Source organism: Barbus barbus (genome assembly GCF_936440315.1).
Source record: "Barbus barbus genome assembly, chromosome: 39".
NCBI lineage: Eukaryota > Metazoa > Chordata > Actinopteri > Cypriniformes > Cyprinidae > Barbus > Barbus barbus.
This window is the reverse complement of record NC_136717.1, coordinates 14,823,937-14,849,337: the sequence shown is the minus strand read 5'-3', so window position 1 is coordinate 14,849,337 and position 25,401 is coordinate 14,823,937. Positions and strand designations below refer to the sequence as shown.

Sequence of the window (25,401 nt, the reverse complement as noted above, 5' to 3'; positions counted from 1 at the left end):
AGGAGAGGGGGAAAAACTGAATGAAAAACAACCGCTTGCAACACTTTTTTTTGTGTTTTGGAGGAGGATCGGCAGCGTGGCGGCACTGAGGGCTGAGCGGGACCTTCCCGTATCGTGCTGCGGCCAGAGAGGTGGGGGTGGGGGTGGGGGGCGAGTGAGATCAAGAGATAGAGAGAGAGAGAGAGAGAGAGAAAGGCAAAAGATCGAAGGAGAGAAAAGACAGCGGCAGCGTCATCATGCAGAAGCCACGGTAAACGGGCGGGCTTGGCCGGGCGGAGAGACGCGGGCTTGTCACAGGTCACTGGGCCCGTGGCTCCGTGGGGGGCCTCTAGAGGGCGCTCTCTGTAAGGCACACACACAGGAGTGGACAGTATTTTGGGTGTATATTAGAAAATAGTGGTCTCATACTTGGTGTTGGCTCCTCTTTTGGCTTCCTGTCCTGGCTCGACTATCCAGGGGACGTTGGCATGCCCCTTTTGATCCATTGAGGGCTGCTCCATCTGGGGTGCACAAAGGATAAAGAAAGTGAGTCAGGATGCGCTAATAATTTAGGGGGTTTAAGGCGGTCACGCTAGATCTTGCGTTCCGCTCGTTTTTGTTCGTATGCACAGAATTTGCCTTTTTTTGTACTAAAGTTTGACAACAGGATGTCACAATTTAACTTCCTGACTAAGAATCAATCATGGGTGTAATTCAATTACCACAAATTGAAATGAATATTATCATGGTAGCACTTGATTCAAGGTTCAACTAGTTGGCATCAGTTAAACAACAGTCAACTATTTTTTAGGTTGATGGTTTATGTTTATTTTATTTGTTAATTCATGTTCATTGAAAATACATCGGCTACAACTAATTAAAAGTTAAAATACAAAACATGTAGAAATGAGCATAAACATTAATAAATGCTGTAAAATTAATAATAATAATAATAAATAACATACCAGTAATAAAATCATATGCAAAATTATTATTAGTAGTAGTATTAACTGCATTATTTATGAACAACAGAAGCCCTAAAGTATATCACATTCTGTTACTTCTATTTATTCACTTATTCATTAATTCATGTTCACTTATAATAATTCAACTAATTTATGTATACAAAACATGTAAAAATTATCATCTTAATAAACAATTACTGTAAGTTCAAGTTCAACACAATGTTAAGTTAAAAGTGTTTTATTAATTAAATATTATTGAATATTACTTATGAAAACAGAAGAACGTCATATTTTGTAATTCAAATATGGAATATGAAATCATTTGCATGCTTAAGTCTAGTGTGACCACCTCTTAAGTCAGAGAGAGAGAGAGAGAGAGGTGTAAGGTGATTGGTTAACCACATGGACTGTCACACCAACACAAAAACAGTGAATTAAATCCACATTACATAATTCTTATTTTTAAACCATCAAATTCTGTTATATTAAGTATCAGTGACATAATATCCATCTTGCAGATCTGCTGTGGTCAAAACTACCCTACGACTAGTACATCTTTATCAACCAATCAAAACACTGTTCCTTGTTGCCACGGCAGCTCAGCCTTGCTCCACATAAAGCTGAGCTATAGATGGCTCGGAACGAGCGCACGCACTCACAAACGCAGAGTCGTTTACGTCTGCTGTTAGCTTGTCTTGAGTTCTTTATCAGGTTTTTCCATATGCAGCTGTATGAATATTAAATAACATAATCCTCGCTCTGCACACACACACACACACTACTCCCACACCAACTTCATTCTTCATATCCAAATGCTTTAAAAAAGGAAACAGACGCTAATCTTACGCAATAAACCTCTAATATGAGGCATCGACCTGAAAAGGAGCTTAATGGTTTGTTAACACAGCTCAGGGAATGGTGAGTTGGTGTATTGGATAACCAATCTTAAAATAATTCTAGCCGCGTTTAGTCAGCTGATGTTCAGGACGGACAGACCATCACAGGACGACAGGAAAGAAGGATTCAGATGAAGAGGAGATGAACGAACAAAACAAAGAAAGTCAAATAATGAAATGAAATCAGTTAAAGGAATATTCTGGGTTAGAGAAAAGCCCTACAGTCGATTACCGCAGAAAATTATTTTCTAAAAGACAATTATGTATTTAATGTGGGGCAATTTTACAGCCATTTCTGTCCTCCCCCAAAACTAAGGAATGAGTTACAATTATGTTCTCTAACTTTATTTAACCTCGACTTTTCCTTACCTCTTTCCCCCACCAGCAGTTTTGAAAAAAGTTGCCAGGCACCACCAGCATTTTTTTTTTTTCATCCTTTTCACTAAAATTTCATGGACCCCAGAATATTTTCATGCATGAATATCTAAACATGCAATGCATCAAAATGATCCAAAAATCCATTTTATTCTAGCTTCAAGCACTTGAATGTAGGGAATTAAAAAAAAAAAAAAGCAACATTTTGAGCAAAAAAATAGTTTTTAATCAAAGACTACATCTTGTTGATCGCATTCATTTCCAAATCCATCTGCTTGTATATGAGATCACTAGTTTCTGCGTCTACCTCGCCTGTGCTTTTGATCGGGAGATTCTGGACTCATTCAGGACATGAGTTATAGCACCCCCTAGCACGGTGAAAACATGGAAACCCGGAAAATTATGTGTTTGGCAGGGAGAGAGTTCAAAATTAAGCGCAAAATAAAAAAAGACAAAGAAAAATGACAAAACAAACGAAAACATTAGGGCTGTCAATTTAACATTAGTGTAAATAATAAATAATTAAATAAATAATAAATACATATTCACAACTTTAAGTAACCGCCCTAAAAATAAAAATAAAAAGGGGGAAAAAGAAATCAAGGAAAGGGAAATGTAAGAAGACCTGAAATTGAACTTTGTGTGGATGATGGAGTCGTGAGGTAGGAGGAAGAGGAGAAGGATGAAGAGGAGGCCTGTGTGGGGTGAAAATATGCCCCAGGGACCAGCGGCTAGAGGGGGGCATGACCTAGAGGCGGAACAAAGAGGTCACAGAGGTCAAAGCTAGGGAAGGTCAACACGCACGCATGTATATAGGTAATTCTTTAATTAGAGGATTTTTTCTTTAAAATTATAGACTTAAAAGACAACTGGCAGGATCTCACTGTTTTGGGCCTGCCCCCAACCCAGACTTCTAGACTAAACTACCTATAGTAGATAGTAATCCAGGTGTTAAAAATGGTTAAAAACTGCCATTCAGTTTTCTCTTATGTGAACTTTAATTTTTTAAGTCCATTTAATGTACTTACAAACGTAAAAATACCTACAAAGTTAAGGCAGCAAGTGAACTTAAGTACTTATGTTGAAATAGGTGTAATAAGGATTTATTTTTGTCGATATAGTTATATTTAGAGTATTTATCTGTTCAAGTTTAATGCTGTCCCCCGAATAGAGATTTTCATTCATCTCAAAAGTCATTCAGCTTTTTTCAGAGCCAGAAAAATGTCTAAATTATAATATTGGATAGTTATATATTTTTTAAAAATACTGCCTGTTTAACTAGCTTCAATATATTTAGTGGTACTTTCTGTTAGTACTGTGTCATGTAACTACTTCAAAAGGCTTGACTCTAGTATAATCACTTTAAATTGAGCATCATGTAGTTAACTTGCCCAATGCTGTGAAACATCGGAAAAAAATACATATACAGCGTATTTTTTATTTGAATATATATATATTTTAGTTTTTCAAATAGTAAAAAGTCCTTAATTGAAGAGTCACCCATATGCATTCAAACGCAGGAGTGGACACACGGAAATGAATAGAACAGGAGGAAAAAAAGAGAGGGAAGGAATCTGTTCTAATGGAGCAACACAGTGTATCGTGTCCATATGGAGAGGAGGTACCTCCACATAATGAACAATTTCTCCTACACAAGGGAAAAATCAATATCCGAGTACACCACACACAGTCACAGAGGATGCTGTTAGTGTTCAGGGTAACAGCACGCGCGCACACACACACACTCAGACCAACAATGGGCCTTATTCACAAAAAATGAGCAGAGCAAATGTGTGTAAATCATTCATAAATCCATTCTTACATAAACTGTCACATCAGCAGTATTCAGACGGGATTAGTTTTCTGAAAGCCTTTCGAGTTATAATTATGAACACAGGATGTCTGTGATTTCCGGTACTGATTTAAACGGGATTGGGATGTCTGTAGCTGTTAGCTCAGGGTGCATATAATCCGGATGTGGGCAATATGCAAGGTCATGTGCATGACTGTGATGTGATACATTTTTCTACGCATTGTAATAATATATATATACATATATATTAAGTGATTACAAAAAGGAATTAATATGAAGATCCTCTTTTTGTTTCAGATGAGATGCCAATAGTACCACAGGACTACAGGATTGGAAAATGTTGTAAACCGGATTTGAACCTACAAAGCCCATTTCAGCCACAACTCTCATTGCTACACCAAGGTTCCATTTAAAGTGCCAAATTGGCCCAGTATTTGCACAGAGATATACTCCAACATAGACGCACATTTTATGTGGCCTTTAAAACTGACAGTGAAACGTCTCAAAGTAGGGTCATTTCTGCAAGCTGGACTCAATAATGCAACTGTTTATTTTCAACCAGGCATCCGTCATTTCTCTCCTGCACGTAATCCAAGTCCAACAGGCAGGGTGTGTTTTATTTTTATGATTCTGGGCCTCTTCCAGAGAGTGGTAATATCCCTGTTGGTGGCAGGGGGGAAGCGAGGCACTGTGCCCGTTCTAGGGGTACTAGGACGAGGGCAGATGGAGAGGAAGGATGCCCCGGAGGAAGCGACTTGCTGGAGCTTCATGCAAACGGCTCTCATCAATCTCTTTCATCCTTAAACGCACTGAAGGGAGAGGAGATGGAGTGTGCTGTTTACAGATCAAACACTCACCTCTCTGTCTCTCAGGACAGGCTGCGACGTGCTGGTGTGCGTGCAAACAAACTTTCGCTGAGGGGAAGCAAATACTGCCGAACATACATTTCTCAATATTGATTTTAAATATATTGGCATGCACGCCTCTAAAAAGATGATTGCATGAATGTCAAAATCAATAAATGGCTTATAAATTCAAGTTCATCTGTGCTGCTTTTAATTAATAAACTCATTTTAGGTTGAGGGCCAGATCGGATACCACATTTTTAGGCCTTCAGATAAGAGGAAATACTAATCAAATTACAGCATTGACAAGAAAAGCGCCCTCTAAAACAATAAAAACACAGTTAGGCCTAAAAGAATTTAAATGACAGCAATTAATAAATTAACAAACATTATGAGATTCTAAGTTGTGAACTATAATGTGCAACACAACAATTTTAAGTATTTATCAATCATGGTGTTGTTAATTTTTATATTGTATCATTGAGGTACTATTATTAATATTCTGAATTAGTGTTCATTTTTTTGTTTTCATTTTAATTTTACTTAATGTTTTAGTAATTTTTTTTATATGGGTATACAGTTTTTAGTACTTTTTATTTCAATTTAATTATTCTAGTGAAACTAAATGAAAATGAGAAAGGTTGTTTCTTTAAAGTCTTTTCAACATTGATAATAATAAGAAATCAGCATAGTTCAATGATTTTGTTGTTAATAACAGTTTAACTTTTGACACACAGCGGATCAACATCAGGTTTAAATCAAAACACTAAATCAAAATTAAATTCTGCTCACAGCTCAAATCAAAGGCTTTGTTTCCCATGATGCATCACTCAGCTTGAGCACACACAGATAGTGTTGAAGGTGTGCAGGCAGCAGTGTAGGTATACATATGTGCAGATGGATGAGGTGAGACAGGCTGAGGTTAGAGGCTCAAGTCAGTGCTTTTGTGTGTTTGTGCGTGTGTTAGTGCTGAAAGTCACTCACAGATTTGCGTATGTTGACGCGAGGTTTAGGGACAGGTTTGGAGGGTTTGCTGTCGAAGCTCTCTGGCAGAGTGGACGACCCGTGGCCGCTCTTTCTGGCCTGGAGGGCCAACTGATACGCCACCTCAAACGCCTGGCCCAATGTCAGGATAATCTCATAGGCCAGATTCTATATGAAAACACACAGAGATGATCAGAGACGCTCTTTCAAAAATCAACTCACAAGTCACACTTGTGGGGGATCTACGCTGTTACAAATCAGTTGAGAAAATGACGGAAATGCCTTCAAGAGTTCAATTTAGTGCTACTACATTTGGCAGCATTTTACTGGTTTTCTTCCATAATTTCAGAGCTTAGTGATTTTTAAATGATTAAAAACATGCTTTAAGCATATTATAAATTATTCATGTGTTGTGACTAGCTGACGCAGAGACAGCTCTGTGGTGTTACTGTGACAGACGGTAACACAGAAGACATCAAGCATACTTAACCGACAATTTTAAATAAATACAATGCCACCAAAGCTATTTAAGAAAATGTGTAGTTTGTACTTAAAATGACTTGCATAGGTTCTATAAAATGTGACATGTCAGACCTACCAAGTGATTTCACACATACATCTATACATATATATACATACACACACATATATATATAGTTTTGACTATTTTGGACTTAATTAATTTGGTCACATTAATTTGATATTATTGACTAAACTAATACTGATCTTAAAGTAGTAATCAAATATATCTTCATTAATATTTTAATAATTTTATTTTTAAAATGTAATATTCCATTTTTTGCAACACTTGCAACTGTGCTTTTTTGTCTCATTTTCATTTATGCTTCTTCAGGAAGTTCATAAGTGCATTTCTTGATGATGTGTTACTAACCACATCAAAAGCTGTAAACACATGGCAGTAATGATGGCTGGATTTCAGGTCCTTGGTGATGTACGCAAACGTGGACAGATCTTCGGGGTCCTGCGCGGCACACGAGATATTCCTGATCTCATGCTCAGCTATAATGTTCTACACATCAGACAGGAAAAAAAGAGGGAAAGAAAATCAGCATTTAGTCATCAATAATATTGTTCTTTTCTACATTTCTAGTAGTAGTAGTATATTTTTATTTAATGCCATGTCAGTATCTTAGGCTATTTTCATGGCAAAAATGATACCACCCCCCCCCCAGAAAAACAAGTATAACAAATACAATAAAATATACATTTCTAACATAGACTGTCAATATAATGTGATTTATATATATAAAAAAAAAAAAATAACAGGCCAACTGAATACAATGGGGGAAAAAACAATAGATTGACTTAATAGATAATAGCACATCTTGTAATATCTATTCAGTGCTTCTTCAGAATTATCTAATGTCCTTTAATGACATGCAATTTATTGTGATTTCTTAATTCAGCTGCATTTTAATTGATTGACAGCCCTAATTTCAGTCTTATTAAGGGAAATGAAAGTTACTATTACAATCTAAGTATAAATTAAAACTTAAAATAGATGAGTACCTTGTTGGTGGCATCAATAAACTTGACACCCTTATAGGAGACAGACAGTACTATGGTGGGGATCTTTTTCATCTGTTCTGTAGACTTCTTACAGAGAGGATGAGAAGAAGAGAGATCAGCAGACAGTCTTACTCCGACATTCACATTCATGAGGCCCCATCACACACTGACTGAGATCTGCTTAATACAAACTCAAACACACACTAAATTATTTACACATAATGTCATTCAGTCCCCTGCAATAACCCAGATATTGTGCCATCTCATGAGACAAACAAAAAAGGGTCAAAATAACATTGTGCGCTGTTTAAAGTGTGGCCTTATTGGGTTTGAAAGTTACTTGTTGTCATATACCACAAATAAAGATGCTTATACAAAGTGGTTTTAGCTGGTCTCCCGGTCTGCTGTTTAGCTGGCAGGCCAATGGGAGACAATCTGTTAAGTGCAAAACCAGCAAACCAGGTTGGAAGACCACCTCAGGCTGCAGGGGCATAAATGACATGCGGCCGAGGATGATGATGAACTGCAGAGAATCAGAATTAATTTTCATATCTTCCTAAGTTGTCATATCAGTTGTCAGAGTGGAATATATATTCATCTGGACCTCATTTCCCCCCTCGCTCTCTCTCTGTCAGCGGTTTCCTGTGCATCGGCGGGTCTCTACTGTTCTGTACCTGTCAAAATATACTGCTTAAAACAAAGAGCGAGAGACGGCGGACCTAAATTTACACCCTCTGAATGTATTAATGTGTTTGTGTAGAAGCGAGGGGCGGCAGGTCTCAAACTCTCTCGGTCTCATCAGAATTGAGAGAGATGGAAAACAGATGGTGTTTTACATGCATACAAAAACAGTGCGGCCGAACTGTCCTGCCATGTTGAATAATCTCACGAGAACGGACTGCCAGGGGGCGTTGAGCTAAGAGAAGATGTATTCTGAGGTAAAGCAAGGTCACTGCATTCATATGCTGTGGGAAGTAGGTTATTTATTGCGATTATGAGAAGAGTCGTAATTGGCCTTAATATTATTTCCCTTCACATCGCCTTGCGTGCATGTTAATCGCTAGTACACCGTGTTCTCACGTAGTCTTTTGAGAACAGAGAAATTTCCTGTTTTCTCAATGACTGTGTGTCATAGTGACCTAAGGGCAGCAGGAGCATGACTAGACAGATCGTTTAGTGGTTGCCATGGCGACACAACTCTTACCCTCATTTTTGCACAGGCGTCATGCGTGGACTCTGTACCGCGCAACTCCTTCACCAATATAGAGCCCAGATACTGCAGAACAAACACACACAATCAGAAAGTGAGAAACATTCATTTTTATTTAAAACAAAAATAGATAAAAAGTAGACTTAACATACTATCATGTAACTATTATTATTATTTTGAACGATTTTAATATTTTATTATAAATAAAAAAAATAATTATTAATATAAACATTTCTTATTATTTTAATGCATTTATTATTACTATTGTTAAATTTATATTCTATATTTTTATATTATGTATTTTTAAAAACTACACATTTTTATTTATAAAGTATGGCTTTTCACAAAAGCTAGTTTATAATATATATAAAAAAGTTACATACTGTACAACTTTACTACTATTTTGATTATAAATATTAAATTATTGATTATTATAAGTAATAAAGTAAATAAAAAACTAAAAGCTCACTCTATATTAATTTATAAATGAGAAATTTTAATACTATATAAATTTGTTACAATTTCAAATATTATTAGTATATTCATTATATATTTAAAATTAAGTATTAAAAAATAGACATTTATATCTTTTTTATTTTTATTACAAAATTAACTTTAGTTTTACACAAGCTTGTCCATGTAAACGAGCTCTTTTATAATTGGCTAACTTATTTGCACGTAAAACTAGAAACAATTGTAAATGTAACTGGTCATTTATTTTACCACCTTCCCTTGCTTTTAAACACACGATTGGGGAACTGGAGATTTACATGTCTCTTTTATTTTAAAGGAGCAACAAAATTCTGATTTTAAGGTGTTTCTTTCCCAATGGTAGGTGTGCACAGATTGTCCATCATTGCGAGTACAACTGTCAGCTAAATCAATAACTGAATGGAAATGCAGTCGTGTACAATGACGTGTGTAGGGAGAGATTGGTCGGAAAGAGCTTGGTTAGTGCTATGATCTGGTGAAGTGTTACGCTGCACTGCTGGGTATCGGACAAGGACAACCTTGAGAGCCAGCGGGCTGTGTTTCACATGAAAGCAATCTGGCATTTACCATCAAGACACGTGACAGTATTTTGTAAAGCACTGAGTGTAAAACCCAGACAGTCAGATATATGAGATCCTCAATTACTTTTGTTTTTGTAGTTTAATTTAAGCATACAATTTCTCTGTATCTGAAATTCTTAATTATTTATTACATTTAATGTTTTAAATATTTACATTTATCATTTGAATAATTTTTATTTCATTTTATTTTAATATTTTTAATTATTTTAATCCATTTTATTTTGTAATGTTTCATTTCATTTTTTATTATATTTTTAGATTTAATGTATTTGATCATTTAATAAATGAATAGCAGTTTTAAATAAAAGAATAATAATTGTGGTGTTCATCATGCTTGTCAGGGAAATGTCTCATGACTGACTTAGAGTCCCATGAGAATCAGGAACATCACTGTTTAAGTGAAATATCAATTGATTTTGCAACATATTTTACTTCTAGCAGAATAAGCATTGATCCACAGAACTGTCCGTTCCTTGACAGCTTAACGCTGGGAATAAACTCTTGACCTTTGGCCTCTGCGGGTCAGTCACACTTGCACGCAAGGATTCTGTTCATAAACTCCATCAGTGTTTTTGGCACAGGAGAATAAGCCAATCAAATTTACACGGCTGTTGCTAGGAAACAGAGTGGGTTTATGTAAGCTAATACTAGAGATGCTCGGGCCCAGTGAGAGCTGAAAGAAGCTGTATTGATTGAAGGTTAAAACACCATTATTCACCACTGAATAACTAAAGGACTCGCAGATAGCTTTTACGGCCAAATCCACATCTATATTCTTTGTACGCTCGCATCGAAAGTGTTTTTTTTGGTTCCTTGAGTTTTTTTTTTTAAATCTGAGAAACATTCATCATTTCTAACACCCACACTTACATATGCTTCATAGTCACATGACTGGAATATAAGCTTCTCTGGATGGTGCTGCCAGTACTGCACCGGCGTTGATGACGTCGCCTCGTTTGGAGGCCGTAACGTGATTGGCTCGCACCATTCCCCTTGCTGAAAAGAAGGGTAGAGGAAAAACAAAATAATTAAATTAAGGTCCAGAGTTTAGGTTGCAATAAAAAAACTGATGGTATTATTTATTTTTTTAATACTTTATCACTTAATCAGGTACATCTATGATAATCATAGGGTACGTTTACACATCACCTTTTTGAACTAAAACGGAAAACTTTTAATGCTTTAAAGCCCTGTTCACACCAAGCACGATAACAATTAAGATAACGATGAAGATTTAGTTCTAAAAATCGTTCTCAGTATTAAAGAATAGCAGAGTCCACACCACAACTATAACGATAAAGGCACAGAGAAACGATATAGTTGGAATCACTTTCAGAAAGATTTTTTTTCCGGCTGATAAACGATACAAACATTTACAGCCAATCAGAATCCATCCTACAATAACGAGCTCAGACACGAATGCGCTTAGAATAAACGGACAATATCGTTTGCCGGTGTGGACGCTGATATCGTTATCTTTATAGTTATTGTTCTTGGTGTGAATGGGGCTTTATGGCAGTTCATTTACGTGACAGTGGCGTTTTAGGGGCCTGAAAAGGCGAACTTCAGAAAACGAGTTTCAAAATGCACGTTTTTGGAAACTATAACATTATCATCTCTGTGTACAACTACAAAAAATCTGAATTTGTGAAAATGGTACATTTTATGTATTCAATCTATAGGTATGTAGTGTTTCTTTACAAAGTGACATTGTCATTTACTGGCGTGGCATGCATAATACAGCATTTTTAGTAATTTTCGCGAATCTGTGTAAAAGGGGATAATTTTAACAAAGCTGACGTCTGTATTGCGTAACTTTGGAAAAACTTTGCATATGCACCGATATGAAAATTTTGGGCTGCAATCAAAATTTCTGGACGCACTTGGGCAAAAACCAAATATGCGTTTTAATAATTATTTATTATTTTATTAAATATTATAAAATAATTTTGTAAGACTTTCAATTTAACTCAATTTTAATTATACTGATTTAAAAAATAACAAAAGCCAATAAAATAACTCACACACAATGCACATTCAGTATATCGTTATTGTGTAAATGTACCCATAGTTTTCTACCTTTCTTCCTCCAAGGTTTTTCAATTTTTTCAACTTCAAAATTTGATATTTAATTCATTGTTACTTGCTATTTCTTTGTGTGAAATTTACTAGCAATTTCTGAGTGAAAATTGTTTCTTTTTTTCAGTTGCTAAGCAGTTCAATTCAGCTTTTTGTAATCGGTCTAAAGCCTTTTCGCCCCTCTTTCTCTCTTTGTCTCTCTCTCTCCCTCTGTGATGATATATGGAGCCACAGGGCAGGAAAAACTGATACAGTGCAAAAGAGGAAGAGGACGTAAGGGTTTATGTCACCTTTTGTCATTACGTTTTGTGCAATAACTCATTCTATTCACAATCACTGCAAAACACAAAGGCGCACACGTCACTGATAAGCTCACAATGAGAGATCACAGCCATAACACATTAACAATCGCTAACGCGCACACACGTTAACACGCCTCGACGCTGATTTATTGAGATGCTATCAGGACATAAAGGTGCATGAAGCACAGTTGATCACACCAAAGCAGGAGGACAGGGGAGAGTAGTGCACTTGACGCAAGTGCACTAACTCACCATACTGACTTGTGCCATCTGTCTCTCTAGTTTAGAGCGCGGCACGTCCTCAAAGTAGTTGTCATTGCGTCTGCGTCTGGCGTCGGCCTGCATGATGAGGTGCTGGACGTCCAGGGAGCCGGCGTTGGGGTAGGCCTGACTCAGAGACGGGGACAGCTGAGGTGGAGTGTGGTTCCCGGTGGGCTCCTGCGGAAAAGTTTTTGGGTGGTTAGTAGAGCAACTGCCTTTGAGATGAATGGGAATGCTAACGGATATCTTTCTCGAGGGATTTTCTTATTGGAGGTCTAGCTGTGTGCCTGTTTTTGCTTTGTGTTTGAATTAGTTATATGGCCCACTGTTTCTACATCAGACTGCCCTCGTCCTTTGATTAAGAAGGAATATAAGCTGTGGCCCTGATAACTCTGATTTCTGATGCTCTGGACTGGCTTTTGTATCGATTGGACTCCTGGAAAAGAGGCCTTGCAGTTTGAGAGCAGCTGTCTGATCCAGCCTGGAAGATCAAGTTAAATCCCTGGAGCGGCTCAGGGCATAAGACTGCCATCGGATAAGACCGAATCGCACAGAAAGTGAGCACATACATGCACAGGATATATTATGGGTGACATTTGGGATGAGCATTACATTTATTGTTGCTAGGAGAGTAAAAACATAGACATAGTGTGAGGGGAGATTTTGTTGGAGAAAGAGGAGGATTTGTACTCACCCTTAGGGAGATGGCCCGTGGTGGTTTCTGTGGAGGGTCTTCGTGCAGTCGATCTCCAAGTGAAGCAAGTATTCTTTTCCTGTGGCCGATCAAATTAATTTTAAGAACCTGAAAGATAGAAAGAGACAAGAAAAGTGAGTGTTGTGTATTTATTCCTGTGTGTTTAGTCCTCTACAATTTGGGGCAAATTCCCTAAACAGTTTTGTCACTTTTGTGCAGAGTATTACAGCGCAAAAAACTTCTCTCAAAATAAATCAAATCAAATAAAAAGCTTTAATAAAATGTAATTTGTTCCAGCACATAATAATAATAGTAGAAGAATTAACAACAACGATAATAATAATTAAAGATTTAAAATAAAATACAATGAATAAATGAATGTTTTTATAAATTTTAATAAAATTTTAATTGCTCCTGTGCTGAATAATAATAATAATAAGAAGAAGAAGAACAAGAAGGAAAGAAAGTCAATCCATGTTTTATTAAATTTTAATAAAAATGTAACATTAATATAGGGATCATTATATTGGAAAATGCTAACTCATTTGGTTTGCAATGAATTTTGCTGACTTTCAACATGTACTCTGGCGTATTTCACTTTAATAATTTTAATTAGCTCACTGCAAATATGCCGCCTTTCCATAAATCCTTCAGTGAATCGGGTGCTAAAACCACACAGACATCATGTGCAAATAAATCATGCTGCCGTTTTATATTTTATGTGTCTGTTCTATGGAACTTCGGTTTTTTTTCTGTCCACAGGAGCTTTTGTTTTACTGTCTGAGGTTCATCAGGGGTGTAATAACAGTAAAAGATGGTCACTAAAGAAACCCGGTCAATCTGATGAAACTTAAAGAACACACACACGGAAAGAGACCACAAGCACAAAAAGATCAATAACATCTATAAGACTCCTCCTTTTTCATTCTGCCCCATTTCTTTCTCTCTCTCACACACACACACACACATACTGTATAAATACTGCAACCTCGAACAGGGAATTACTCCACCCAATTAATGAGCATACATAAACACTGTTCTGTCACTCATTTGAGCCATTACTGTAAACCAGGTTGCACAGAGGCATCAAATGCATGTTAAAAAGCTGCTTTAGTCACAACACACATGGTAGCTTCTCATTGGCCGCATCATTCCTGTCCCTATAGCAACAATCTTTTCTAGCTTCATTTATAATGATCATCACTATTTTATCCTGGAAAATAAAATCAATGGGAGGCTATTTCCTTTCAGCACAAATCATGGTTTTCAATTACAACATAGTGTCCGGAACTGACAAACCAATGCTGAGATTATGACCTGCAGATTAAGGAGAAGGACTCTTCCATGACCTTCCCAATTTATGACTACTGGAGGAAGATTTTCGACAATAATTTTGACACTAATCTACCTACATATTGGTAAATGAATGGACTGAATTAATTCAGACTAATTTGTGTTTTTTAATGATTCATGGGGGGGGGCAATTTATTTAGCCAATTAAATATTTTAGAGCAGATGCTATTATTGTCATTATTACTATAAATTAAACATTTTCTGCATTTTAATTGAATTAAAAATTTATTTACTTAACTTTTCCAGACCTAAGAAAGACAATTTTTAAATTTTCCTGATTGATTTGGAGACTTACAAAAATAAAAAAAAAAGCAGTCGAACATACTGAACATTAACTCATTCCTGTGTGAAGGTGTGTGAAAGAACAATATATATTTAGTTTCACAGTTACCAACTGGGAACACCTTCACTTCCCCAAGTACCAAAACCATACCTTGCCAATCTAATATAATACCAGAAACAAAAAGTACCTAATCCAAGAAAAGAAAAACAAATGTTTGTAGGCTAAACAGATGTTCATACTGGCTAAAATGCTTCCATCTTCATGGACAGTACTGCTTACAGGAACCACACATTTGACTGCTTTGGGTTAATGATCCCCTGTGTTTCTCTTTAAAGCGCCTCATGTCTAAAATCGATTTGTGTTAAGGAGGTTTAGGATTGTGTGCACCAGAGGCTCATTAACCCCGTTTAAACCCTCTGGAGATGCCACAAACAAGCCAGTCTGAAGCAGCCAGCAGCCGCTCTCCCTCAGGCCCACGCTGGCCAGATTACAGGTGGTTAGGGCAACAGAGGCTGGAACTGGATGGAAAACCCTTCAGGACTGCAGTGTACTGAAATTAGACAGTCTGCTTGAGATCATTTGCCAGTTTGGGAGTTTAAACCACACAAAATGTGATTTCAACGTGCCTGGAGGTTTCACATTAGAAATGAAGAACACAAACACACAGCTATGCTTGTCTGAAGTAGTCAGACTTACGTTTTTGACTATGAACATTAAGTCTGCTCCACTTTGTAGGTTATTCTGGCCAAGGCTATTCCTGCTCAGTTCTTAGTAGGGTTGGCCGATATACAGTAAAAATCTAAAATATATGTTTTCTATCTATCTATCCATCCATCCATCCATCCATCCATCCATCCATCCATCCATCTATCTATCTGTATATTTACTTTTCCACACCATTGAATACACATATTCATATGCATTTAGTCTGAAATACTAGAAAACTAAAAATAAATAATACAGTCAGTACCATATAGATTATCTGTGAATATGTGAGTTTTATTTATATTTCTGTGTTTTTGGGGGGTGGGGGATTTGCGTTGACAAATAGCCTACTATATATTTAATTGTGAATGCTCATTTCCCCTTTTTATAATTTAGATTACCTTTCCATTTAACACTTTAAATTAAAGACTAAGTAAAGCCAGCAGTAAAGCCAGCCAATCAGATTGAGGCTTGCAAACTTAAGAATGCTCATGCTGTTCTTGCAGCCAGTATGAATCAGTAGGTCTTTAAATCTGAATACAGATATGCAGATGCTAATATGAGCTATTTATATTCCCGCTTGCATGCCATTGCAGCAGGAAATGGACAAACAAAAGGAGAGAAAACAGGAGGAAATGAACAAAGAGAGGATGCTGAGTGTGTAAGGTTCAGCTTTGCCGTACTGCATGACGGTAAAAAGCAGAGGAGATTGAATTTAATTTAAATGCAAATGTGTAGAGCGGGCTGCAGTGGAGATGCAACGTGCCATGGAGAAATACTCTACAGACTGGACGACAGCGCAAATGGCTCTATCAAACGAACGGCGCTCGGATGATACGCATAAGCTTCGCATTACACATGCAGCAGGGGTGATAAAGAGAAGCAGCCATGTGTTTTAATCACTGCGACTGCTCGCGAACATAACTGCACCGCCGGGTACAGTATGCTGACTGCAGTGTAAGAGCACCAGAGCTGCATCCTAATTCTCATTCTAACTGTACTGTACGTAAGATTAGGATTCATAGTGCACTAAAAATAGTACGGCAAAGTGCCTGGATGGTATTTCTGGTAGATTTTCAGGCATTTGGGAATTATTTTGGCGAATATTGACTAAAATCTCATTGAAAAAGAAGATTCTCTTTCGACTTTTCCAGTAACCGTTCTTTTTCGGTAACAGTAACAGTGTCTGAATCTAAAAATAAAGATCCCACTCCTGCATAAAACCTGAGCAAAATGAGCAAAAATCTGCTCTAACTGTTCATCAAACCACTATTGCACAATCTGTTGCATTCAATTCAATTTAAACTAATTTGTTAACTTGCATGTTTGAGGTCTAGTGATTACAAAGGTATTTCATTAGCTAGATGCTAATGCTACATACAAATGCAAATGGTACACGAAAAAGAGCTAGGTGGTATAAATGTGTGGTGGCACACTATTAAAAAATGTTTTTGAAATAAACTGAAATAAAGCTGAAATTAAAAAATAAATATTAAACAAAAAATTTAACAGTAAAAATTTAACTACTAAATTTACAAAAAATTCAGCTAAAAACTATGAAAAAGTTAATAAACTAATAACATAATGATAAAAGCACTCTATATAATTACTAAATCAAAACCAAGTTATTTTCGTAAACGAAAACTAAAACGAAAATGATTGATGAAAAAACAATTTCGTAAACTGAAATAAAATAAAAATGTCCAAATATTTGAAAAACTAAAACGAAACGAAACTAACAACAGTTATTGAAAAACTAACTGAAATAAAATAATAATTAACAAAAATAAATAATCGTTTTCGTAATCATTACGTTCTCACCCCTTGGCTGAAAAATATATGAGCTGTGTGGCGGTTTAGGGAAATACCTGTAAATGGCGCATCTCTGACGGAGAGACGCAAAGCGGTTTAAAGCAGAGTCCTGCAGTCCTGCACGGGTAAACGTGCACCAGCAGTACTTAACACAACACCCGACCCGTTATCCGTCAGCAGCACTCATTTATTTCTGTAGCCTACCAGACCAGAACCGTTTGACATAAAGACAGAGAGTCCGACCCGAACCGGACCCGCATTAATCTACAACATCAGGAAGGAAAACTTATTTTCTCATCTAACACAAGCAATCAAACCAACATTAGGCAAGTTGGTGTTTTGAAGAATAACAGACACGCAACATAATTAACAGAAAAAAAGATGAGAACGCACCTTTCTGTAAACAATACAGAACTATCCCTAGCATTTTGTGATCACTGCCAAACTTTCGAACAAATAAATATGCATAGGCTAAATCACATCCTACACACGCTTATAATTCTTCATAAATAAAGAAAATAACATATTCAAATGTGAGCCTTTAAATAGGCCTACGATTGCCGTTATTATTGAATTTCATTAGTCCCACACAGTTATGATTTATGTGCGGATGTTCACGGAAAAGTGCGCAAGACAAGACAGTTACAATATCATGATTATGGTTAAATAAGAAAAAAAAAAGAACCAAATTAGGCTAAGTTTATTTTCATATTAAATATCTCAACACACCATTAGATATGACATTAAGCGCAACTTGTGTAGATTTATGTAGTAAAAAGGCTTACTTCCTTTGGTGTATATTTCTATACTTTTACCATCTATCAATCTCAGCATGGGTTCATTTTGTCGCTAAACGATTTCCTCACTAAGGTTAAATTAAGTTTTTGAAAACGATATTGAAAACGATATTAAAATAAAACGAATTTAAAAATTCAAAACTATAATAACCTTGATCGAAACAAAAATTAAAAATAAAATTAAAACTGAACATTTAAAAATGAAAAGTTATTTAATAATAATAATAATAAATACTATAATAGTATATACATTTTTTTGTGATAGTTTTGTTGTAATATGTTCTTTCTACAATTTGCCTACCAATAAAATGCTAGGGGCCGGATTGAATAAACAGGGCAAATTAGCGCAAGAGCACAATTCCAAAACAGTGCCGACGGGCGTGGATATTTCTGCAGGTGATTTTCTGACAACGCGCAAATTCAATAACACCGATGCAACATCTCATTTACATATTGACCAACGCAATATACCAAGCGCAGAGCAAATTAGCGTAGTCGCAAATAATCAGATCCGATGCTCAGCAGGTGCGGGTGATCTACTTATGACACAGAAACAATAGTTTAAGACATTATTTTTTGGATGTTAAATAATAGCGCAAACACCAGTAATTTGACGAGCGCAAACGTTAGTAAATCTCGTTGCGTGATTCTTATTAATACTCTCCTCCCATAAATTTTGCGTCTGAAAGGGAAACTCCTACAAATGCATATTCAATAAGGTCAGGCGCAAAAATAACTGTGTACACACCTTGTCAGCGCTAATTCACTGCGCATCTTTAGTAAATCCTGACAATACTATTTTAATGCCAAAAGAGGGTTTGCGCTGGTGCAAGCTGTTAGTAAATCTGGCCCTAAGAATAAAAACTGCAATTCTCCTGTGAAAGACAGTCCACTTTCTTTTATGTAAAGCACTTTGAATTACCACTGTGTATGAAATGTGCTATATAAATAAACTTGCCTTGCCTTGCCTAAAGGGCAAAAAATGAAAGCTGTTAGTTTGTAAACTCTGATTGATAAACACCCAACTGCATTAGAGGACAATAAAGTGCAACTGAAGTTATCTGACAGCACACTGCTGACCTTTCAAATCCAAAAAATTAATTTGCGACAAATTAATGCAGTCAAATTAGAGTGTTTATCTGCCAGGCTATTTGACACCTAATCAGGCAGATCCTCATTGTGCATTCATTGGACAAAGAAAATCAGGGAGTGTGTGAAAGATTTGGGTGCTCTGTAAAAAGAGAACAGCACAAACCAGAGACCATTGACATTTTAACACAATAATTGAAGTGGTGTTAAAAACATTCAGCCGTTTCTTGTGTAATGGAGTCTTTTGAAGTCTCTTCTTTTCTGTGGGTGTAATTGCTGCAGTGTTGGATGTAAAATGACAGTTAATCCCATTAGATTAGAGAAAGTGAGCAGGAAGCAGGTCTGAAGAGGGATTAACCTCAGCGGTCCAGTGGCAGGAGTGTAATCTCCACACCAGACGCGCACATGGACATACTTTAAGGGACCGATACACACACACACACACTTTTTTTTCTATACCAGTTTAATATGCAGGGACAACTATACATATAGCAGTTCATTCCCCTAAACCATTTCTCACTTCCCCAGATAGCTTGACAAAGCAACTTTGGCTCAACCAATGGCTTGAGTTTGGGGGCGGGACTCTCTGTTTATTGACCGATGGAAGATGGAGGGAGTATTTGGGAAACCTGTTTGACACATTGATTATTTCTCTGAGAGCTGGTTTTACAGGGGTTATGGACACATTTCCATACATCAGGCCAAAAGACCTGCTGGCCACTCAAATAAACCCACTAAACACCAGCTTGGCCAGGCAAAGAGACAGATGCTGATTGGATCTTAAAACAATTAAACCCAACTAACTAAGACCTACAAATGACCCTAGGCTGGTTTAAACCAACCATTTTCAAGCAGGGTTATAATAATGAATAAAAAATAAATAACAAAAACTTTTCTAAAATACTGCAAATTGTTAAAGCAATTTAATGTTGGTTAACATGCAAACCCCAAAATCCCAGTCGATAGTGGTTGTCGCTTTTTTTTTTTTTTTTTTTTACACGGCCCTTAAAATAAATAGACCAAACAACTACTTTGGAAAGTCCAAGTTGTCCTTGGAGTTTTGGTTGGAGTGTTTAATGTTGAAGTTTCTGTGCATCTGATTAAATCTTGATTAATTTATTCATTTTTAATTGTGTAGATGAACAAAGAGAATTTTCATAACTATAATAGATTTCAAATTCTGCTTCATATTGGTGTTGAATGAAGAGGTTTTATGCTCTTTTGCCCAAGCCCTTGACTGCAGCGTCTGCACACATCCACTTATTTTCCACTTATTTTCTTTTATAATGTTCACTTTTCACAATCTATAATCCAATTAAGTCCCGCCTTCATTTTTTTGCCTTTTGACCATCCCAATTCACTCGGAAATACATAATCTAAGTAATATGGGTTTGCGAATGCCATCTGAAGACTGTAAAACGAAAGGTTAAAACTCCATACGTAAAATGTCTTCATAGAAATCAAGCTCCTCTTAAAAGGTCAGGTCAGGCCAGAGCAATACTTTTCAGCCACATAACTCTCTATGATCTCATGCTTGAGGCACCAGCAGACAGAAGTAATAGATCTCAGAATGAGCTGTGGTATGGATGAGCAGTTCCTCCTAATTGAGGAAGCGGAGGCGCAGAGGCCTGTCTGATGAGGAGGATGTGAATACAGTACTGTTCGTGCTTACAGCAGCATTCGTGCATTGGATTTTAATGACCAGGGAAACACAAAGTCCCTCTTTTATTCACACGCTCACTCTGTTTTCTCCTCTTTTTACCTCCATCCCACAATGCAACACTCTATGGCCCAGCAAATATTTCGCTAGTAACCAAGATCACCATCTGACCATTATATCATTAAATTCAAGATCATTAAATAATGTCAACTAGTTAATTTGTACTTTTTTTTGCGCTTTTAGTTTAAATATATTTTAAAGAGGGGAGAGAAGCAACGTCTCTGAGAGGGGTTTAGCATGCTAATGTCTAACATACTAATGGTGCATTCACAACCAATACCAACCACAACCAGTGATGCAGACTAGTTTATTTCCCCCTATTTTTGTTTTAGTTTTAATATTTTTAGAATGACTTCTTAAAGAAACACAACTTCTCTGAGAGGGTTTTAGCAGGCTAACATGCCAACAGTGTATTCAAAACCAATGCCAACCACAACCAGTGATGCAGACTAGTTTATTTCCCCCTATTTTTCTTTTAGTTTTTAGCATCACTACTTTAAAGAGGATGAATTAATCAACAACTTCATGATTAATCAATCATGAACTTTTTTAAGAAAGTGTCAAGTTACAAATGTTTCCTTTTTAAAACGTAACTTCTACGTATGTTCGATTGCAATCTGCTGCCTTCTTCCTTAAGACTGACTGGTCAGAAAATCAACCCACTGACTACTCAATTATGAAAAAAAGTCACTTTGCACCTACCATCCCCATTTCTTCTATTCTCTTTCTCTGAAGGGTAACATGCGAAGCACATTGATTGGCTAATGAGCTGTAAAGCTTACACGACTGGTCGAATGACCTTTAAGCACACAAAAACTAGCCGTGAGCACTTTGGTTTCTTCTGCTTGACGTTACCCTTGCAATCTCTGTCAGTAACTCAATATTTTTTTTTTCATATGGAATAAAATCTTTTCCGTGAAATGCTAAATACCATGTGGCGTGTCTGCCTTGCCACAGCGGACGGAATGTAGAGAGCCAATCACCGCAGACATAACAGGTTTTTACTGCCAGGATTAGGATTACTGCCAACACAACCCACACAGTGAACGTAATGAGGTCTAGTATATGTGCGTGTACAATGTGTCCACAAATCTTCCTGATCTCTTGCGTTCTGGGGATACTTTATCGGTCTACACGGATTTTCTTGGAACAGCACTAATTTGTTCATTTTTCATTACTAGTATTGGTGGTTTTCAGGTTGCTAAGGGACGTCGGTCCAGTGGCTGATGCGGATTGGTGTCCAGTCAACAGCTAGCCACCTCAGGAGCTAAACCCAGTCCAGCCATAGCAGGTACAATTCAAACAACCCCAAGGCCACCATTGTCAACTCGCCGTTATCCATCTCAGATCCATTTATAACCAGCGCCTCCCAACCAGGGGACAACTGGAAATGAACCAGAGCCTGCCAGTTACCTAGCAACTATGGAGCGAGTGCTGGTGCTATGCGTAAAAAATCCAGCAGGCCTCTGAGGCAATGTAAAGGAGGATATACAGCAGTGCACCGGACCAATGCTGTGAGGTTTGACTGTGAGTGAGGACGTGATTAGCCAATGAGGGGACACGTCATATTTCTGCCTTTACCAGTGATAATAAGGGATTGCAGCGGCGTGAATCCTGCTCTATGCGGGGATCAGAAGCAATCAAGAGAAAAAGTCAGCCTCCAATACAAAGACGAGGAGAAAAAAAAGATGACAGTTTCTCTCGTTTCTCTTTCAATTTCTACACGCGCTCTCACTCTTTCTCTCACACACTCCTACTCATTCTTGCACACAAACCCACAGACATGCCAGACCAAGAATAAAACTGGAACAAAAACAAACAAAAAATCATGCAGTATGGAACATTTAGTGAGAACAATGTGATTTGACTGAACAGTAAAAGTGTGCAAAATTACATAGTCAAAATTGATTAGTCGGTGGGTTGTGTGAACAAAATAGTCAACTTATCACCTGTTAGGAAACAAACAGGCAGACTCGATCACATACACTTCTTATATAAGGTGCAATCTTGCTTTAAAAGAAATTATAGATATGACAAATTACAAACTATATATATATATATATATATATATATATATATATATATATATATATATATATATATATATATATATATATATATATATATATATATTATTTATATATTTATGTTATATACTCACTACCTTTAAAAAGTTCGTAATCAGACAAACTGCATTTATTTTATTAAAAATACAGACAAAATTAGATTTTTGCCATTTAAAATAATCATTTTCTAATTTAATATATTTAAAATGTAATTTATTCCTATGATGCAAAGCTGAATACTCCAGTCTTCATTGTCACATGATCCTTCAGAAATTATTCTAATACGCTGATTTGCTGCTCATTTCTTCTTATTTTCAATGTTGAAAACAGTTGTGCTGTTTAATATTTCTGGGAAGACGTGATATTTTTTTTTTCAGGATTCTTTGATGAACAAAGTTCACAAAAAAAAAAAAACTCACCCCAAACTGTAACAGTACTGTATATAAGTTTGATATATTTCTTGGACAACCGTCATGAGCCATCTCCACTAAATAGGCCACTAAACTTTCCATATAAATGAATAAGAAATGCAATTCTTTAATCCAATATATTTCAAATCACTAAAGCATGCATGCAACGCATAGTACATCAAATCCATTCCAAAGTAATCTCATAAAGTGATCATCTGAAATAGGCTTGCTTCTGGTATTAAGAATCTAGTTTAAGTCAGCACTCGCCGCTGTCGACAGTGCCATAAGGACCAACAGCAGGCAGATCAACGGCATTAGACCGGCAGCACTGTCACATCCCGCACAGTACCAGGCCGCTGATTGGATCCAAGCTTCAAAACGCCACAGGATAAAACAGCAGAGGGCCCAGAAGTGTCCTCACATGACGCCTGCACCCTACACAGAACGATAGATCTTGCTTTTATGTAAGTGAAAAGTCTTAACTGCACAAAGTCTTATGCTGGAGTGGCTCGAAAATGCCAATGTCTGTGACAGTGAACAGAATAATACAAGTGAGACATGACTACTGTACCCTGTTAATGTGTTGTAAAATCACTAGCTAAGACGACAGGAGATTTACGCTCAACTGACTGATGTCAGGTCTGATATGACTGTAGTGTTGAAGGATCTGATCTGTGCAGATGCTGCAGTCAAGGGCTGCATGTGTAAAAGAGCATAAAACCTCTTCATTCAAAACCAATATGAAGCAGAATTTGAAATCTATTTTAGTTGCACAATATGGGACGTTTCTGAGTGATTTCAAGTTGACTTAAAATTCTCTTTGTTCATCTACACAATTAAAAATGAATAAATTAATCAAGATTTAATCAGCTGCACAGAAACTTCAACATTAAACACTCCAACCAAAACTCCAAGGACAACTTGGACTTTCCAAAGTAGTTGTTTGGTCTATTTATTTTAAGGACTGTGTATTCCTCCTTACAAACTGCAGATTTGATGCTTCAGATTTAATAAACTTCAGTGCAGTGCTGTAAGAAAGCAAAATAACTTGCTCTCTGGCTGGACTGTGCAGACATAGCTGAATAATTGATCAAAAGATAAATGCAATATAGGTTGCTGTAAATACACACACACAAACAGGCAAAAATGGAATATAAGCTCAGTATTTGACACTGGAAGTGCAACTGCGAAGACGCCACAGCCAATTCACAGCCAATCAGAACATATTTGATATTTCACAGTTATATAACGCAAGATTACGCACCAATGAGATTTCACAAGACATTTCTGTGAATATAAAAACCATTAAATGAACTTTTTTCTCCTTATTTTGACTTTGTCTTTACAGCACTGGATACTAGCTAGTGAAGGGTTAGGTACTTAGCCAATCAGCTTAGGTCACGATGCCAATGTCATTTATCTGTAGCTAAAATAAATAAATAAGCAATTTTAAAAAGTCACAAATTCTAGTCGACGAGTCTGTATTACAGACATGATCGTAACTTGGTTTATATTCACCTATCAGTTGTAGTTGGTGTAAAAAAAAAAATTTAAACTATTCTAGAATTTACCTGAATCTGTAAGTGTGCATTTTCAGGCCACACTGCAGTGCTGTACCCTCAAGACTCATTATTGCTAATTGGTGTAAGGTGTGCGAAACTAGAGCATCAGCAAACAACTTTCTTCATTCCACTGACGGGAAAACCATCTGGAACTGTAGTGAACTACATAAAAGCCCCACCCTGGTAAAAACCGGCCCCAAAAAAAAAATCCCAAATATCTAGCCTCCGGCAAAGTTAAGGAAGAAAGAAAAGCTCTGTGAGAACATTTTGGCGCACCCTCCGAGACTTCAAAGCTTATTGGCAGCTTTATTTGTGCTATGAGAAAGCTTACACCTCAAGCCCCATCCACATGTGGACGGCGTAGCTGTGAGATTACATCTAATACACCAGGGCTGATCCGTAGCACAGTGGGTCCCACTTTCATTATGTAACACCGCCTCACTGCTGTTCCCTTCTGATCCTCCGTGACTCTTTCACTGCTGACTGCAGAACTAAACTAATGCAGCCTAACGGAGACGTCTGCCTGCCTCTTCATCCCAAGGCATAGTCATCCTCACCGCTGTGCCATCTACAGATTACCTGAGCTGTGACGTTAACA

At 36.9% G+C, this 25,401-nt stretch overlaps 1 protein-coding gene across 6 annotated transcripts in view; it reads right to left on the bottom strand.

Moving 5' to 3' along the window:
• Positions 1-25,401, bottom strand: part of LOC306858741 (ankyrin repeat and sterile alpha motif domain-containing protein 1B) — a 174,332-nt gene that overhangs the window by 2,218 nt on the left and 146,713 nt on the right. For 3 of the 6 annotated variants that reach the window (XM_079399426.1, XM_079399428.1, XM_079399430.1), the window contains 8 exons: positions 13,007-13,114; positions 12,304-12,489; positions 10,541-10,666; positions 8,592-8,663; positions 7,388-7,474; positions 6,750-6,887; positions 5,858-6,025; positions 409-500 (listed from right to left, as the gene is read on the bottom strand). In XM_079399426.1, the coding sequence (XP_079255552.1) occupies positions 409-500; positions 5,858-6,025; positions 6,750-6,887; positions 7,388-7,474; positions 8,592-8,663; positions 10,541-10,666; positions 12,304-12,489; positions 13,007-13,114 (977 nt within the window). The remainder of the gene's footprint in view (positions 1-408; positions 501-5,857; positions 6,026-6,749; positions 6,888-7,387; positions 7,475-8,591; positions 8,664-10,540; positions 10,667-12,303; positions 12,490-13,006; positions 13,115-25,401) is intronic. The other 3 variants (XM_079399427.1, XM_079399429.1, XM_079399431.1) reach the window with 1 other exon arrangement.